The sequence below is a fragment of the Squalius cephalus genome, assembly GCF_949319135.1.
Source record: "Squalius cephalus genome assembly, chromosome: 20".
In the NCBI taxonomy this organism is placed as follows: Eukaryota; Metazoa; Chordata; class Actinopteri; order Cypriniformes; family Leuciscidae; genus Squalius; species Squalius cephalus.
The window spans coordinates 3,583,704-3,600,252 of NC_137141.1; the positions used below are offsets into that span (position 1 = coordinate 3,583,704).

The following is a 16,549-nucleotide window of genomic DNA, read 5'->3' on the forward strand; positions in this document are numbered from 1 at the left end:
TATTGTGCATATATTTAGCAAAAATACTCCTTTCTATTGGCCAAGTTAATTTTTCTAGCTATATGCTGTGGTCATGGCTTTTCTGAGGTAAATGTTACGTTACGTGACATTATTCTCCAGTTGTTTTATTGACCTATTTCTGTAGTTGAAGCAATGATTGAGTGATTACATGAGACATGATACATTTCAGCAAGTTGTAATTCATTCGAATTTATTTACTAACTAAAGAAGAGCTTTAGATCAGTTCACGTGTCGCTTGAACCGAGGTGCTACGGCGATCTGTCACGCCATATTAAAGAGCGCCAAAGCGGTATTTATTGTTTAAATTTCATAATAAAATTGACAGAATTTGAAAGCTGAGACTATGTTTCATATCATATCACTATTTGCATATCAAAAGCAGGGGCGTTTCTAGGTTTTAAAAACATCAGGGGCTGAGCCCGAAACGTCAGGGTCTGGGGTTATAAGATAACATGATTCGATACAGAGAATAATATTGTAGGCCATATGCAGGGGGCAGACTGGGTCATAAATTCAGCCCTGGCACTGTAGCCACACAAGCCCACATTACCACACAAACACGTGCATTGAAATGTGAGGTATTAGGGGGGTTCTAAAATTTGAATTTCTCGGACCTACATATATGCATTTTAAGGTGTTTGAAGGCCAAAAAATTTGGATAACAATAGCTTTAAAAGCATGTCAGTGGGCAGTAGCATAAATTATTTGTCAAGCAGATAACAGATTCGTATAACCATGAGAATGAGGATAAATGTTGTAATGAATGATCCACAGTACAAAATGGAAATGCAGAATGTTTCTGCTTATTGTTGACAATACACAGTCACATATTCCATACAGGAATGGCCTTAAATGAGAAATCGTGCAAGGATTATTTTGCATAGATGTTACATTTCCATCAAACACCAGTGCAATCTTTTTGTGTCCAGAGGCAAATGAGCAATTTATATATTAGCATTAAAGATTGGTTTCAGCAAATTTTTTCTTTTTAAAAGTTAGAAGTTAGAAAAAGTTTGTTTTCTTCTTTGATTAGTGCCATTAACTCAAGAAAGAAAAAAGTTGCTGAAACCAACTTCGTGGGCTGGTGTGGCTACAGTGCCAGGGCTGAATTAATCATGTTATCTTATAACCCCAGCCGCTGACGTTTCGGGCTCAGCCCCTGATGTTTTTAAAACCTAGAAACGCCCCTGCATATAGCCTGAAAACATCTCATCTGACAGAGGACTGTGCGGCGGTGCTGACTGCATTATTATTATTATTTTTGTTTTTATTGCTGTGAGATTGTTTACTGGGGCTTTACAGGCTATTGTCCGGTTTCATATTTGTCAGTCAACTTTTGAAAATACATTCGGGGCTGAAGACCCGGCAAAATCGTCTGATCAAAAGTAACCTGCCTTGTCTTGTCTATTGGTGTCAGTGGCCTCTTTGCTTCGTGTTGCTGGAGCTCAAACGGTGAAAATGGCTTCACTAAATGTCTCTGCTGAAGAGCTTTCTTGTCCCGTGTGCTGTGACATCTTCAAGGCTCCTGTTGTTTTATCATGTAGTCACAGTGTCTGTAAAGAGTGTCTTCAACAGTTCTGGAGAACCAAGAAAACTCAGGAGTGTCCTGTCTGCAGGAGAAGATCCTCAAAAGACAATCCTCCATATAATCTTGTGTTAAAAAACTTGTGCGAGTCGTTCCAGAAGGAGAGAAATGAGACGCGTTCATCAGGATCTGAGGAGATCTGCAGTTTACACAGTGAGAAACTCAAACTCTTCTGTCTGCAGGACAAACAGCCTGTGTGTTTAGTGTGTATTACTTCACAACAACACGACAATCACAAAGTCAGACCCATCAGTGAAGTGGTTTCATCATATAAGGTAAGACAAATATCTCTTGTTTTACATGTAAATGAAACTGAAAGTGACATGAAGAGAGTAGTAAACACCCACACTCATTCACTCACACACATTCACTCACACACACACACACACACACACACACACGACCCTATCATACACTTTGTGCAATGCAGCGCTAGGCGCGACTCAAGTGTGTTTTGCTAGTTTCAGCCCGACGCAGTTTTCATTTTCACGTCCACCGCCACGTTGTGTAAATAGCAAATGCATTTGCGCCGATCTGTGTGCCCATGGGCTGCTGGTCTGAGAACGAGGAGTGTGTTCAGGCACATTGTTGGACCGTTGCTATTTTGAGGAAATGATATCCACCTTATTCCTATGCTCCATGACGCTTTGCGCGAATTATGGGTGTAACTTCCGTTAAGCTGTAAACAATCAGTGAAAAAGCCTCGCTCTGTGAACGCAATACGTTAAAAAAGTGTCAATGATGACATTAATCTATTCACCCTTCAACCATCGAACATTAAAAGGAAATTTAAAAGTGTAAAAGCATCAACAAGGTATTTCAACAGACCAAATAAATAACCCCAAGAGCGCGAGTCTTTGGTTAATCACTGTTGTAATATATATCTGTATTATGTAAATTCTGTTACCTTAATCAAAAATGTTCATTAACTTCAGCATTACGTGATATTATTTCAAAGTGATTTCCGTCATTTTGTCAGATTATAAATTGCATTTACCAGTGAAAACAAACCTGGAAAGAGACGTGAGGATTTGAGGAGAATAATGAGAGATTCTTCGTGCATTCCTGTGAATTATTAATGGAATATATCGTAGATGAAATTCGGGAGAACAGACCACAAATATGCAGTATGTTGTCCTTTTTCATACTTTTACATCGGATTGCAAAGGGAAAAAAGAAAATAATCACGAGGAAAATAATAAATTGTGACTGAAAAGAGCTCTTGCCATAGATATTCTTGTCACATTAAAATACGTAGGTAAATAAGTATAAAGTTATTCTCATGATGTCTGAAAATAAATCATGAAGGAAAATTGACGATCCAGTCAAATTGACAATCAGCTTTATTTTTAGGGCAACCTTATGATTCGAAATGATTACCATAGTTTCAGCCTTTTTGAATGGAAGTTCCCCAAACCGGAAGTGCCACCCATAATTCAAAACACAGTAAGATCGTCAGGAATAAGGTGGATAAACTGAGCCATTGACCAACTGAAACCTGCTGTAAAGTCAATGATGCAGTATTTTTTTTGTTTGTTTGTTTTGTTTTTTGTTATTTAAAGGAGCATTGCGTAGGTTTTTACTTAAAAAAATCTTTAAGATAGAGTTTTCATTTGTACATGTATGAGCCAACCATGATGTAATAAAAAGAATGACATCTCGACTGTCCACCACTGTTATGGGGGTTTAATTAAAGACTGTATTTTACTGGAGTAGGTGGATTTGTATCCGCACTGGTGTGTCGGTAAGAACACATACGACTCAGAGTTTGAAGCAGAGTTTGTAGTTTACTCGTGATTCAGGTTGAATAGTAACAGTGAGTGGTAACAGTAAGTGGTCTGAAAATAATAAAGAATAACAATCATATTAGATATACAGCTAAATCAATAACATTCACCAAGGCAATAGAACTGGCTACATTATTAAAGTTATTGCAGTTCCTAGATAATCCACAAGGTGGCGTTCAAGGGACGCACATGGAGTTAGTTGTTATGTGAGACGCCATTATAGTTTCATTACAGGCAGTAACATACACTCGATATAAGAAACAGCACATAACACAATATTTACACAAATATAGGCAAATAACCTTATAAATCACCATCCAGAGATATATCTCACACTATGAAAGTGCTCATGCATTACTTATATTAAACAAAGGATGAACTTTGGCGCTTAGGCGCTAGCGCGAGCTGCCGCGATGGTAAGCAAAACGTCCTCGTGATAACTCAAAGTACACAAATCTGCTTTAAACGCATATATAACATCACAAGATAAAAGGAAATAAACAACTTACATTCTTGTCATTAACTCGCTCACATAGGACCACTACTGAAGGAAAGATGAGGTATTAATCTTCTGCATAGGAGCATTCATATTTCGTTCGTCTCTTACTGACTAGGCACTGACAGACGTCATACCTATAACGACTCTCTGATTGGATGAAACCTTCTTAACAACCACGGTTGCCTCTGCCTGTAGGCTCAATCGTGTGCGTGGAGGAGTCGGGCCGAATCGGCGCGAAAATTCACAAAATGTGACGTCATGCGCGTTCTCGTCTACTTGGGCTTACAACCCATAGACTGTAAAAAAAGATGGACGACGCCCCTTCGCTCTCTTCCATTGATGAGAACTGAAGCCGCCAGAGTCCCGATATGGCGCTGACATATTGGAACGTGAGTCTGCGCAGTAGCGATTTCGGGACCAGACCTGCGCAGTAGTGAGCAGGAAGTAAAGCCGCGAAATCAACGCTCCGCCCTCACTCTCGCAGGGAAAGTGCATTCTGCACACTTTTTAAAAAATTGATTGCAGTACGACAAGAGGCTTGTTAAAATAAAGTAAATACAATCTCCTCAGTCCTCCGAAGATCCCGAAAAAAATGTGCGTTGGTGCTTCAGTGACTACTTCGCTCGGAGAACCTGTCAATCACAGCTGTCGAAGTTACACCACCGCATCACGTAACTAACTAAAAAACAACTTATTTTTGAAACAGACACTTGAACTTACATCAGCGTGATGAAAACGACAGCAAATGAAAGAAACCACCTTTGGAAAAAAGATATTTGAAGTGTAATTTAATTGTTTAGTTGGTCTCGCGTCCCGTTGAATAACACGGGGAGGAGGGGCTTATGACCTATACTAGGACCAGTCACCGGGGGGCGATCGAGACGTTTTGGCTTCACTTTTCAGGGCTTGTGCGGCACGCTTGTTACAACCGTACAGCACGGCAGCCATTATAGTAAGCAGCGGCAATCTGTGTTTTCAAATGGACTCTGCGGATGGAAAGAAGCGACCAGCCCCCAGCACAACTCAGACACCCACGGACACTCCTCGGAAGTGTAAAAAAAAAAAAAAACGAATTATTTACTATGACAAGTGTTTTTAGTGCAAAATTTCATGTGGTATTCTGAATGAAAATAAAGCATGACAAGCTCATACATCAAGGTTAGAGTTCCCTTACCTTTAATACCATAATGTTATTGCTATTCTACAAAATAGTATAGTAGTACAACTATAATAGTAATTGTACTGTATCTAAAAATAAGCATAACGTCTTCAACTCAGTTATATAATTTAGCGTTACTCTACAATAGTCAAAATAAGGGGTCTGTGAGTGCTGGGAGTGTGTGTTACAGTGTTGTGTTAAAATACTTTTAGAAGTAGACTTTAGTTGATAATATAAAGCAGCACTGCAGCATTTTACTAAAATATGGTCTGTCAAACAATAACCTTACAGTCCTGTAACTTTTCTTACCTCAAACATTATGCTGGTGAGTGGTGAATCTCGATGAGCCGTCAGTGGTTGCCGCGGCAACCCTGGTTGATGTGGTCGTGCTCTACGAGCGTGCGCACCGAGAACGAGCATGAGACTGGCTGCAGTTCCTCTAACGGCCACTGGTGTCAGTAACGGTTAGAAATTTCAGAACTTACGAATGCTCCTTTAAAGAGCGAGTTAGTAATGTGCGACTATAGGCGGATCTTTTGTGACGTCATTGTTTATGTTTGCCGCGTTGCATCACGGGAATCGTGTGGCAGGAAACACCGCTAGATACCTGTAATTTGATTGTTTTGCACGTTTGGAGGAGGATTTAGAGAAGATGATGGTTCACTCTTGCTGTGTGGTCGATTGTACGGCTCGTTGGGGGCCTGATAAAAAGTTTTTTCGAATTCCCTCCGAAAAGGATCGCGAAAAACGAAATAAATGGTTGCGTGCAATTAACCTGGACGCTCTGAAGCCTGGATTCCTAACGTTACTGATCGAGTTTGTGAGGCTCATTTTGTTCATGGTAGGTCTAAGTCTTAGTGACTATGTATTTATAGAAGATTGAATAAAATAAAAAAAATAATAAAACAGAGTCAAATCAACCGAGTCATATGTTTTCGCGTTCTGATTCAGGTGTCCCAAACCGCGATCCACAGCACCCAGACTACCGTATTTTCCGCACTATAAGCAGAGGAGCACCTTCAATGAATGGCCTATTTTATAACTGTTTTCATATACAGGGCGCACCGGATTATAAGGCGCATAGAATAGAAGATACTGCTGTCAAACGTTTGACTGGGTTTGCGTTATGCAGTGGTCACCAACCTTTTCAAGCCTATAAGATCACATCCAAGTCCAAATGTAAACCAAGATCTTCCACTTGCAAAAAAATATGAAAAAAACAAGTGGCTAAGCTGTAAAACCTTGTTTATACTCGACGCGTCCGCATGAGCGCGAAGGTAATAAAAAAAACTAATATCCGTCTGCTCGGGCAGATTCGGCTTAACAGCGCGCGCCTCCGCATCCGCAGATGCACGACTTTGAGCCGAATCTGCCCGAGCAGACGGATATTAGTACATCTCATCATCACCCAGTTTGCGCGTCTAAATCAGTTGTATGGTCTGGTGTTCAGTCTAAAACAAAACAGTTGCGTCAAGTATAAATGCCTCGTCTGTTTGGGGAGTTGCACGCACAGTCAGCAGAGATCTCATATGGGCTTTGAATAACTTCGATTTTGTCACCAATACAAATTTTGAGCTTCTCTCCAAACCTCCTCCGGTCTTCAGATGTTAAAGTGCTTATATATTGTGGATTTTGCCCGCTAACTCTCTTGAAAGTGCTCGTCGCGTCTTTACAGCCCGCAATACTGTTTGATTTGTTGCCACACAACCACTCGCGCATGCGTACAAAGATGTCAACAAAGATCCTCCTATAGGCGGGTACACAACGCATGTACACTCTGCTTATTACACACACACACACACGCACACACACACACACACACACACAGCAGCACAGACACTTGCCAAATATTAAAGGGGTGGTTGATTATGATTTCACTTTTCTAACTTTAGTTAGTGTGTAATGTTGCTGTTTGAGTTTAAACAACATCTGCAAAGTTCAAAGCAAAGGGAGATATTTTATTTTACAGAAATCTCTTTTTAAGAACTAAAACAAACGGCTGGTAGAGACTACACCACATTCCTCCCGGGTTAGAGACATCACCAACACTTAAATTTACATAAACCCCGCCCCCTGAACACGATTTATAGATTATCATGACAGAATATGCTAATCAATGACTAGAAGATAACTCCACATAAGCTACATAAATTCATCAACTAACCATTCAGAAATGTCCTGTTGCTTCTACATGTTGTTTCTTCTTCTTGAGTCTCTCCATCATTGTCTGACTCATTGTCTGTTTTTGAAATGTTCAGTGCATGTGTGTGTGAGGTCACAGAACGAAGAAGACGGCGTTGTTTGCCGGCAGCCAATGAAGACCATAGGCATTAATTATGCAAATGTGTTACATCGTTACGTATGCCGGTCACAGAAGTGAGACTGGAGTTACTGACGACTCGTTTAGGCGGTTCAGACTCGATTCTTTCTTTTGGGGAGACAATAACTTTATTTATCGAGCACTTTCCACTTTACAACTTTGCAGAACGTTTACATTCACAAACAGCCGTATTACACACTGCATGAAAGGGAATATTTGAGAAAGCATATGGGGCACTTTAAGACCTTTTAACAAACTTGATGCTGTTGAAAAAGTCCTATTTAAGTGTTGATTTGATTGAATAGGGCTTCAGTAATCAGGACTGGTTGTGTTTAGTCCGGCTGAACCACATTATAAATACATTTCATAGGTTTGAGGAATTAGTAACTACAGGGGCAAATACATTTTCACGCTGGTATTGGAAAACTTATTGCTTTAATTACTAACACTGTCTTACAAACTGTACTTTGTGTTTACGCAGGTTGTCTTTGTTTTATGTTTTAATTTCTGAATCAATTTAATATGAGATGTGCACAAAAATAGAAGAAATCAGGATGAGGATAAATACTTTTTCACTGCATTATACGATCATATCACTGTATTGTCTTCTCTTCTTCTCTTCACTGTAATCTTGTGTTTCATGTTTTTTGTTCAATTCTAGGAGGAGCTCAATACAGCACTGAAGACCTTACAAGAGAAACTTAAACGCAATGAAAAAATGAAAGGAGAGTTTGAGAAAACAGTTCAACACATCAAGGTGAGGAAACAGAATCAAGAGTCATGTATAGTATCACTGTATACAGTTATGAGTTAATATAATGGATTATAGTTGATTATTTCTGTAAATGACGAGCATCAATCTGCTTCTGGATCCGTTCTATGTCGGGTATCCGAGTTTATCTCTGATATGAATGATGTGAAGTGTTGATGTGTGTCGATTGAGATGATTGAAGTGAATGTGATGTGATTTCAGTCTCAAGCTGAGCACACAGAGCGTCAGATTAAACAGCAGTTTGAGAAGCTTCATCAGTTTCTCAGAGATGAAGAAGAAGCTACAGTCACTGCACTGAGGGAGGAAGAGGAGCAGAAGAAGCAGATGATGAAGGAGATGAACACACACATCTCAGCTCTTTCACACACAATCAAAGACATGGAGGAGATGATGAAAGCCAATGACGTCTGCTTTCTGAAGGTCTGATTTCAGATCATTGGTTGATCATTGGTTGATTGATTGAGTTCTTGATGATAAATGGTGTGTTTGTTCTGCAGGAGTTTCCAGTCTCAATGGAAAGGTGAGTGATCTGCTCCTGTCTCTGGTCTCTCTGGTTCTGATCCAAAGCCACTGCATTTCTGACTCCTGAATGTTCTTCCAGAGTCCAGAGCTCACAGCCGGATCCACAGATGGCTTCTGGAGCTTTGATTCATGTGCCACGATACTTGGGCAACCTGCCGTTCAGAGTCTGGAAGAAGATGCAGGACATCGTCCAAAACAGTGAGTCTGACTGCAGGAGATCTGAGCTGGAGAGTTAAAGGTTCTTCATGACTAGATAGATAGATAGATAGATAGATAGATAGGCACAATACTTTATTAATATTTTAAATGAGGCCAAAGGTAATAGTAAAAAGGTATGGCAAACTATTAATCAATTAATAAAGAAAGACCCTAATTCAGGTAGTAAATGTCTAGAATTAAATCTTAAAGGAAGAATAATTGATAAGCCTGATGAAATTACTGATATATTTAACAATTATTTTGTTGACTCAGTTCAGAGTTTGACTGGTAAATATGGAATTAGATATAAAGAACTAAATTCTGTAAATTCAGTAAAACCGGCATTTTTTCTAGCTACAGTTTCAGAGATTAAAATTCAGAATATTATGAAGAATTTAAAACATTCTAATGCCAAAGATATAGATGGTTTGGATTGTACATTTTAAAAAAATAATAGTGATATTTTTTTAGCATCAATTTCTCATTTTGTTAATTTATCAATGGGACCATTTTTCCAAATTGTTAGAAAACTGGATTAGTTACTCCAGTCTTCAAGGCAGGTGATCCGAGTAAAGTTGAAAATTATAGGCCGATCTCAATTTTATCAGTAGTGTCTAAAATACTAGAAAAGGTAGTAATTGAGCAAATTGTAAATTACTTAAATGTACAAAATAATTTATTGTGCCCTATGCAATTTGGGTTTCGTAAACAGCATTCAATGGAAATGGCTGTATGTCATTTCATCGAGCAAGTGTGGTCAAAGGTGATAAAGGTGGGGTTGTGGGTGCAGTATTCCTTGATTTGAAAAAGGCATTCGATACACAAAATCATAATGTTTTAATGTCGAAATTATTATATTTGAATTTTTCAGTAGAAGCAATGAAATGGATCGAATCTTATCTTACATCAAGGAAACAGTGTACCCGGATTGAAATGCAGATATCGTCATTGAGAGAGTGTTTTACGGGAGCACCGCAGGGGTCTGTATTAGGGCCCTTGCTTTTTAGTTTGTATTTGAATGATTTACCTCATGTTTGTCCGGATGTAAATATTCAAATGTACTCCGATGACACTGTTGTATATGTACATGGTAAAACAAATGAACAAGTTGCACAAAAATTAGATGTCGCAATGTCCAAAATTTCGGACTGGCTTACTCAGTGTTGTTTAACATTAAATGTTCAGAAAACTGCCTGTATGTATTTTAAAATTAAAAGGAAGGAGGAGAATCTTCCTGATATATTAGTTTGTGGTGAAAAATTACAAATTGTGTCAGATTTTAAATATTATTTTAGATATGCACTTAACATTTGAAAAGCATATAAAAAAAATTGTCCGCGCAGACAGTGACACCTCAACTTAGAAACTTTACATTTATACGGAGTCAACTTTCACTGGAAGCTGCAAGAATTTATTTGCATTCTTTGATTTTTTTCTCATTTTTCTTATTGTATTACTTCATGGTCACAATCAGGAAAATCTACTCTCAGACCTTTATATACCTTATACAAACGTGCTCTAAAGGCATTTGACAAGAAACCTAATAGATACCATCATTGTCTTATAATCCAAAAGCACAATTTTTTTACTTTTGACAATTTTATTATATTTTATTATTGTTGTTTAATGTATAAAATTGTAAATGATCTTGCACCTCCACCCTTAAAAGCATTTGTTGCTTCACGTAGAGAAAACATAAGACAAACCAGGGCTTCATCAAGAGGTGACTGTGAAGCACATTTTAGAGTAACTGAGTTTGGTCAATCAGCTTTTTCTGTAAGAGCTGTTAAAAACTGGAATAATTTACCAATTGTTATTAGACAATGTCATACTTTGACACAGTTTAAGCTGCATTTGAAAATGTGGTTAAAAAGGAGTCAGGTTTGTAATCATTAAATACTCTTGTTTTGTCAAGGTTTTATAATAGGTTTTATATATAGGATGCATATTGAGATTTTTTGGTAGTAATATTGCTGTATTTATTGTTAATTGATAGACAATGTGTCGTATATGTTTCTCTTGTGGGATATTATCTTGTATGTAATGTGATTTGGTATTTTCTGCCCAGGGACTGCAGATGCACTGCTCTGTAGCTAATTCTGGGACAGTTTCTTACTGTCTATTGCCCCTGTCAAATAAATAAAAATGAAATGAAAATGAAAATGAAAATGAAAATGATAGATAGATAGATAGATAGATAGATAGATAGATAGATAGATAGATAGATTAGAAATATTAGATATAATGGCAGTTTAATTGAGCTTAATGAGTGACACGCGTCATAATCTGAAAACCTCACGTCCACCGGGGGGAAAACAATCCAGTTTATGTTGTTAAATGCTCGTTTTTTGGGTCGACAGCTTATAAAAACATTATTTCTGGGGTTTTTTAGCTTGTTTGCTTGTTTGCTGTACACCTTGTAACACAGCAGCTTTTAGACATAGTTTTGTTTTTTGTTATAAGTCATACACAATGCAAAGTCAATGGAGACGGTTGGATTGCCCCTCCCTGGTGGGCGTGGTGATTTGGGATCGATTGGGATTCTGTCTGTTTAATATGAATATTTTATGGGAGTTTGAAAAGTTTGGACTCATTTGAAGATTCTGTCAAAGACAGTCAATGAGATTATTCAGAGTTTTGATCATTTCTAGGAAAACTGTAAGTCTGATCAGTTATAAGAGATAAAGCCGGAGTCAGAACAGTCTGAAGGTCCGAGTTTGGAGGTTGTTAGGAGAGTTACAACTAGAACATTTAGTCTCAGAATAATAATAATAATTTCTCAATCCAAAATAATTAGTTAGTCAAACACAACAGAGCGTAAGAATAAACTGTTTTAAACGATACACAGACTGTCCACCCTTACGAAAAAAAAGTATACTTCAAGTTCATTTTATGGAGTATACTTGAGTAATGTTCAAGTATATTTTTAAGTATACTTTATGTAGTAAGTATACTAATGTCAATATGTACTAGTAGTAAACTTGTAAGTGTACTATTTTAATACCGCTTGGGACTAAATTGGCCCACTTGAAGTATATAAAAGTATATGTTTAAGTGTACTATAAGTGTAACAGTAGTAAACTTTAAGTGCACAACTAGTTCATAATTATGTTTCTCATTTGTACTGCAAGTGAACTTATGAGTATACTAGTAGTTTACTATTTTAATACTTGTAGCAACTTTGAAGTATACTCTCAGTAAACTACTAGTTTAGTAGTTTTATACTACAAGTTTACTGAGAGTACACTAAGAGTAAAAAGAATATATAAAAGGTAAACTATAAGTATGATGTTAAGTTCACTTAAAGAAAACTTGTAGTATAAAACTACTAAACTAGTAGTTTTCTTTAAGTGAACTTAACATTATACTTATAGTTTACCTTTTATATATTCTTTTTACTCTTAGTGTACTCTCAGTAAACTTGTAGTATAAAACTACTAAACTAGTAGTTTTCTTTAAGTGAACTTAACATTATACTTATAGTTTACTATTTATATACAATTTTTGCACTTGCAGTAGGCCTACAGTATACTACTATGTTCAAATGTTATTTTTTATACTTGAAAAATACCTTTAACTCTACTTTAATTTTAAAAAACATTTTATTAGCTTCATGCATCCTTTTTTATCAACACTCGAATGTCAGTAAGTTTCATAAAGAAAGACAACATTTTGTTAAAATGATGAGAAAATAGTTGAGAAAAGCACATTTTTGTCAAAGACTACGCCTTGATCAGATCCAGAACGATGATCAAAACACAGGTGGAGTAGATCGAGTCCGACACCCCCAAAGCTTCACAGTCGTTTTCTCTTCATGGGTTAGGCCTACGCTTCATTTCATTTGGAAACATTAAGCAGTTTTGATTTACAAGCTGTTTAATGTTTGATGATCACATTATTTTACATTTGAGTGAGCAATCTTCTATCACATGGTTCAGCTTCTTCTTCTCCTGTGTTTTGATCCAGAGATTCTGTACTAGAAGATGTGTCATAGCGCCCCCTACCGTATACCAGTGAAAACATGGATAGCTGGAAAATTCAGTCAATGGTGGGGAAAAGTTTAATTAAAGTAAATATGTACACTACCAGTGAACTAGCCTACACAAAAATTCAGATACGCAGAATTAGAAACATATCTGTTTTATATCAACATTTTAATCAATATTTTCAAACAAAGTAAGATATAAGACTGTATATAAAAAACGATGTAAAAAAAGTATATTTAATAGGCTACTCGATCAAAAGAGTTAACACAACTATAAGCCAAGTATACTTTGAATAATTAAAATTTTAAGTAGCCTATATCTCGATCAAAAGATTGAGTACAAGTATAGGCCAAATATACTTGGACTTTTCTCTCAGTATGTCAAGTACACTTAAGTGTAATTAAGTATATTTTTGAGAGTATTTAAAATGTAGACTTGTTCTTTTTAGATGAAAAGAAGTATACTAGTAGAACACTTGAATAAACTTATTTTCCATGCTTATTTTATTTACTCTATAAGCTATTCCACCCGAAAGTTTGTTACTATATAAGTCTGAACATGTTAGTTTATAAGACGGTATGTAATATTATGTTGTTTTTTTTAAAAAGTATTTAATAAGCTACTAAATCAAAATAGTAAACACAAGCACAAGCCAAGAATACTTAGAATACTTAATTATACTTTTAAGTATATCTCGATCAACAAGTATAGGCCAAATATACTTAGACTTTTCTGTCAGTATAAGTCAAGTACACTTAAGTGCAATTTGAAGTATATTTCTGAGAAGTATATAAAAAGTAGACTGAAAGTATAGTTTCTTATTTTTAGTTTAAAAGAAGTATACTAATAGAACACTTGAATAAACTTCTTTTTCGTAAGGGCACCTTATTTCTAGCTCCCATGATTCCCTTTCCTTGCGTGAATTATGGGCGTGACTTCCTGTCACTGAACCGGAGGTTTCCATGGTAACGGTCATAAACAGTCTATGCTAGCGGTACGCTAATCCTCTTGTTAGAGTGCTTGGGAACTAAAACATGTGGGAACACACCCTGTTACACCTACAGTAGCGCCCCGAGAATAAGGAGGATAAGAGCCAATAAACTGAAGATGATCAGATGAAGATCACACACACACTTACAGTTCTTCATCTACAGCAGAAATCTCAACATCTCATTGATTTATTGTTATTTAAATTTCCCAAAGGATCAGTTTCTCCTGATGGACACAAATGTCTGAATCCCATATTTAATGTTTGTAGTTGATGCCGTTAAACGCTGATGATAAAACGAGTGTGAAACTAATAACAGCACTGACAGTGATCAGAGGAAAATGTGTTTGATCAACAGGACGAGTGTCATAATTCATAATAATCTGTGTTGGGTTCACTGTCGATCATTATATGAAGATCAGAATAAAAGCTTCTGTTGATTGTGTCTCATCAGCTCCTGTGATTCTGGATCCAAACACTGCTCATCCATCTCTCGTCCTGTCTGATGATCTGACCAGTGTGAGAAACAGCCGGAACTATCAAACTCTTCCTGATAATCCAGAGAGATTTGACCAGAGTCTGTGTGTTCTGGGTTCAGAGGGTTTTAACTCAGGGACACACTGCTGGGATGTGGAGGTTAAAGAGTGTAAACACTGGACTCTTGGAGTAACTTCAGCATCAAACCAGAGGAAGGGACGTGTTTTCTTCAACACTGATGTCTGGAGTGTGTCGTACGGATCGACTGGAGGTTTGATGCTTAGATGGTCTATATATTCTGGTTTTCCTGTTAAACAGAAGCTTGATCGTGTGAGAGTGAATCTGGACTATGACGGAGGAAGGGTGTCATTCTCTGATCCTGTAACTAACACACATCTACACACATTCACAACCACCTTCACTCACACACTCTTTCCAATCTTCTGGTGTTATGGCTCTCTGAGGATCTTACCGGTCAATAGTCAGTAAACGTCACTCCTGTAGATCTGGATCTTCCTGCTTTCATCATGTCTCCAGTATTTACTCCATATCTCATGAGTAAGAGTGCTGTTGATCTGAGTATCAGTGCGGTGGCTGTGATTGGGCCGTGATGATCACATGACTGATATCCAGCACTACAGCAACACACACACTCTCATGTTGCTTTAACAGATCAATAAACAACAGTGAAGTTTGTCACTTTGCTCATTTTCACATTATTATATTAGTCTAATTCTACACATGCACAGTTTCAATGAATTTGTGAATAATTGTTTATTTCAGTTTAAATGATCATTTGCTCACTTCAGTACAGGGATGTAAAGGATTTCTCAACAGATTTCAGTGGTTTATGATCTACGTGGAGAACGATAAAGGTTCTGTCTGAAATGATTAAGAATCTCGCTGGTTAAGAGCTTGAAACTCTTTAATGGTTAATCATTAATTAGGAATTGTGAAACTCAAGTGTGTCAAGCATAGTTTTGGTTTGTTTTTCTGGGTTAATAATTGTAGAGACGTCCCTAATGTAAAATCATTTAATGTACATGAAATTAATGTGTATTTCATTGTGGAAATGTCTTTTTCTGTCTTCAACACCGTCATATGAGCTTTTTCTCTTGTTCCTTTATCTTTCTGTCTTCAGTCACGTCATAGGATGGATGTCACAGGGCAATTTTAAATGAATGTGAAGATAATTTGCATCTCAAAACCTTATTTATCTTAAGGCTCTTTTCATTTATATCATTTATTTCTATATATACACACTAAAAACTCCTGGGTTATTTCTTCAACCCATTTTATTTTTGACCCAGGAGTTTTTAGTGTGTAGTTTTCCTCCTAACCTTATGCTTGCAGTTTAACACACAAGTGTTTGTTTTATTATTCATACATAAACAATAAATTTCTTTATAGAAATTTTATAATATAGTGAAAAATAAATAAAATTGGTCCTCATTTACCAACCGTTCTTACGAAGAAATGTGTTCTTAAACCCCACTTAAGCACTTTTTACGAAGATTCTGACATTCACTAATGTTTTATTATCTTGGATTTGTTCTAAAATCAACACACACTCAAGAGCTCTCTTACACACATTTGAGTGATGACAGTTTGCTCCAAATAATTGGTTACTGAATTTTATGTAATTCTTAAGTCGTTTACAATGTTAGTATTTTATTGTAATGTATTTCTGATCATTTGTTGAAAAAAAAAAAATCATAGGCCTATGCAAAGAAACACTAACACTGCAATTTACAGTACAAGCCAAAAGTTTGGACACATTACTATTTTTAATGTTTTTGAAAGAAGTTTCTTCTGCTCATCAAGCCTGCATTTATTTGATCAAAAATACAGAAAAAAAATGTAATATTGTGATATATTATTACAATTTAAAATAATTGGTTTTCAATTTATTATACTTTAAATTATCATTTATTTTCTGTGATGCAAAGCTGAATGTTCAGGATCATTTTTTTATATTTACATTTATTTTTATTTGATTTACATTTAAATGCTATAATTGTTATATTAAACTTATTTTTTTATTTTAATTTAATACAAGTAATAAAAATATAGCATTTGTGCGGGTGATTCTAATAAGGCTGTTTTCAAGTAATTTTGACTTTTCTTTCTCTTCTGACTGCCGTGATCAATCACTCCGTATTTTTAGGAAGAAGTGAACAATAGTGGATAATGTGGAAAACAACACGTATAAGATGGGTCTATAATTTATTTAGA

General features: G+C 36.5%; 1 protein-coding gene across 1 annotated transcript; it reads left to right on the forward strand.

Annotated features, from left to right (window-relative positions):
- Positions 1 to 1,210: 1,210 nt before the first annotated feature.
- Positions 1,211 to 15,772, forward strand: LOC307148021 (zinc-binding protein A33-like). Its single transcript, XM_079853198.1, has 6 exons — positions 1,211 to 1,881; positions 8,033 to 8,128; positions 8,345 to 8,563; positions 8,641 to 8,663; positions 8,745 to 8,863; positions 14,292 to 15,772. The coding sequence occupies exons 1-6, from the start codon at positions 1,480 to 1,482 to the stop codon at positions 14,801 to 14,803; spliced, it is 1,371 nt and encodes a 456-aa protein (XP_079709324.1). The 5' UTR covers positions 1,211 to 1,479; the 3' UTR covers positions 14,804 to 15,772.
- The last annotated feature ends 777 nt before the right edge of the window (positions 15,773 to 16,549 follow it).

Bases quoted from the DNA above. Each gene is read 5' to 3' on its own strand.
- LOC307148021 (XM_079853198.1), top strand. From the start codon at position 1,480: ATGGCTTCACTAAATGTCTCTGCTGAAGAGCTTTCTTGTCCCGTGTGC. The intron at 1,882-8,032 runs GTAAGACAAATA...GTTCAATTCTAG, and splicing joins AAGTGGTTTCATCATATAAG to GAGGAGCTCAATACAGCACT. The intron at 8,864-14,291 runs GTGAGTCTGACT...GTGTCTCATCAG, and splicing joins GCAGGACATCGTCCAAAACA to CTCCTGTGATTCTGGATCCA.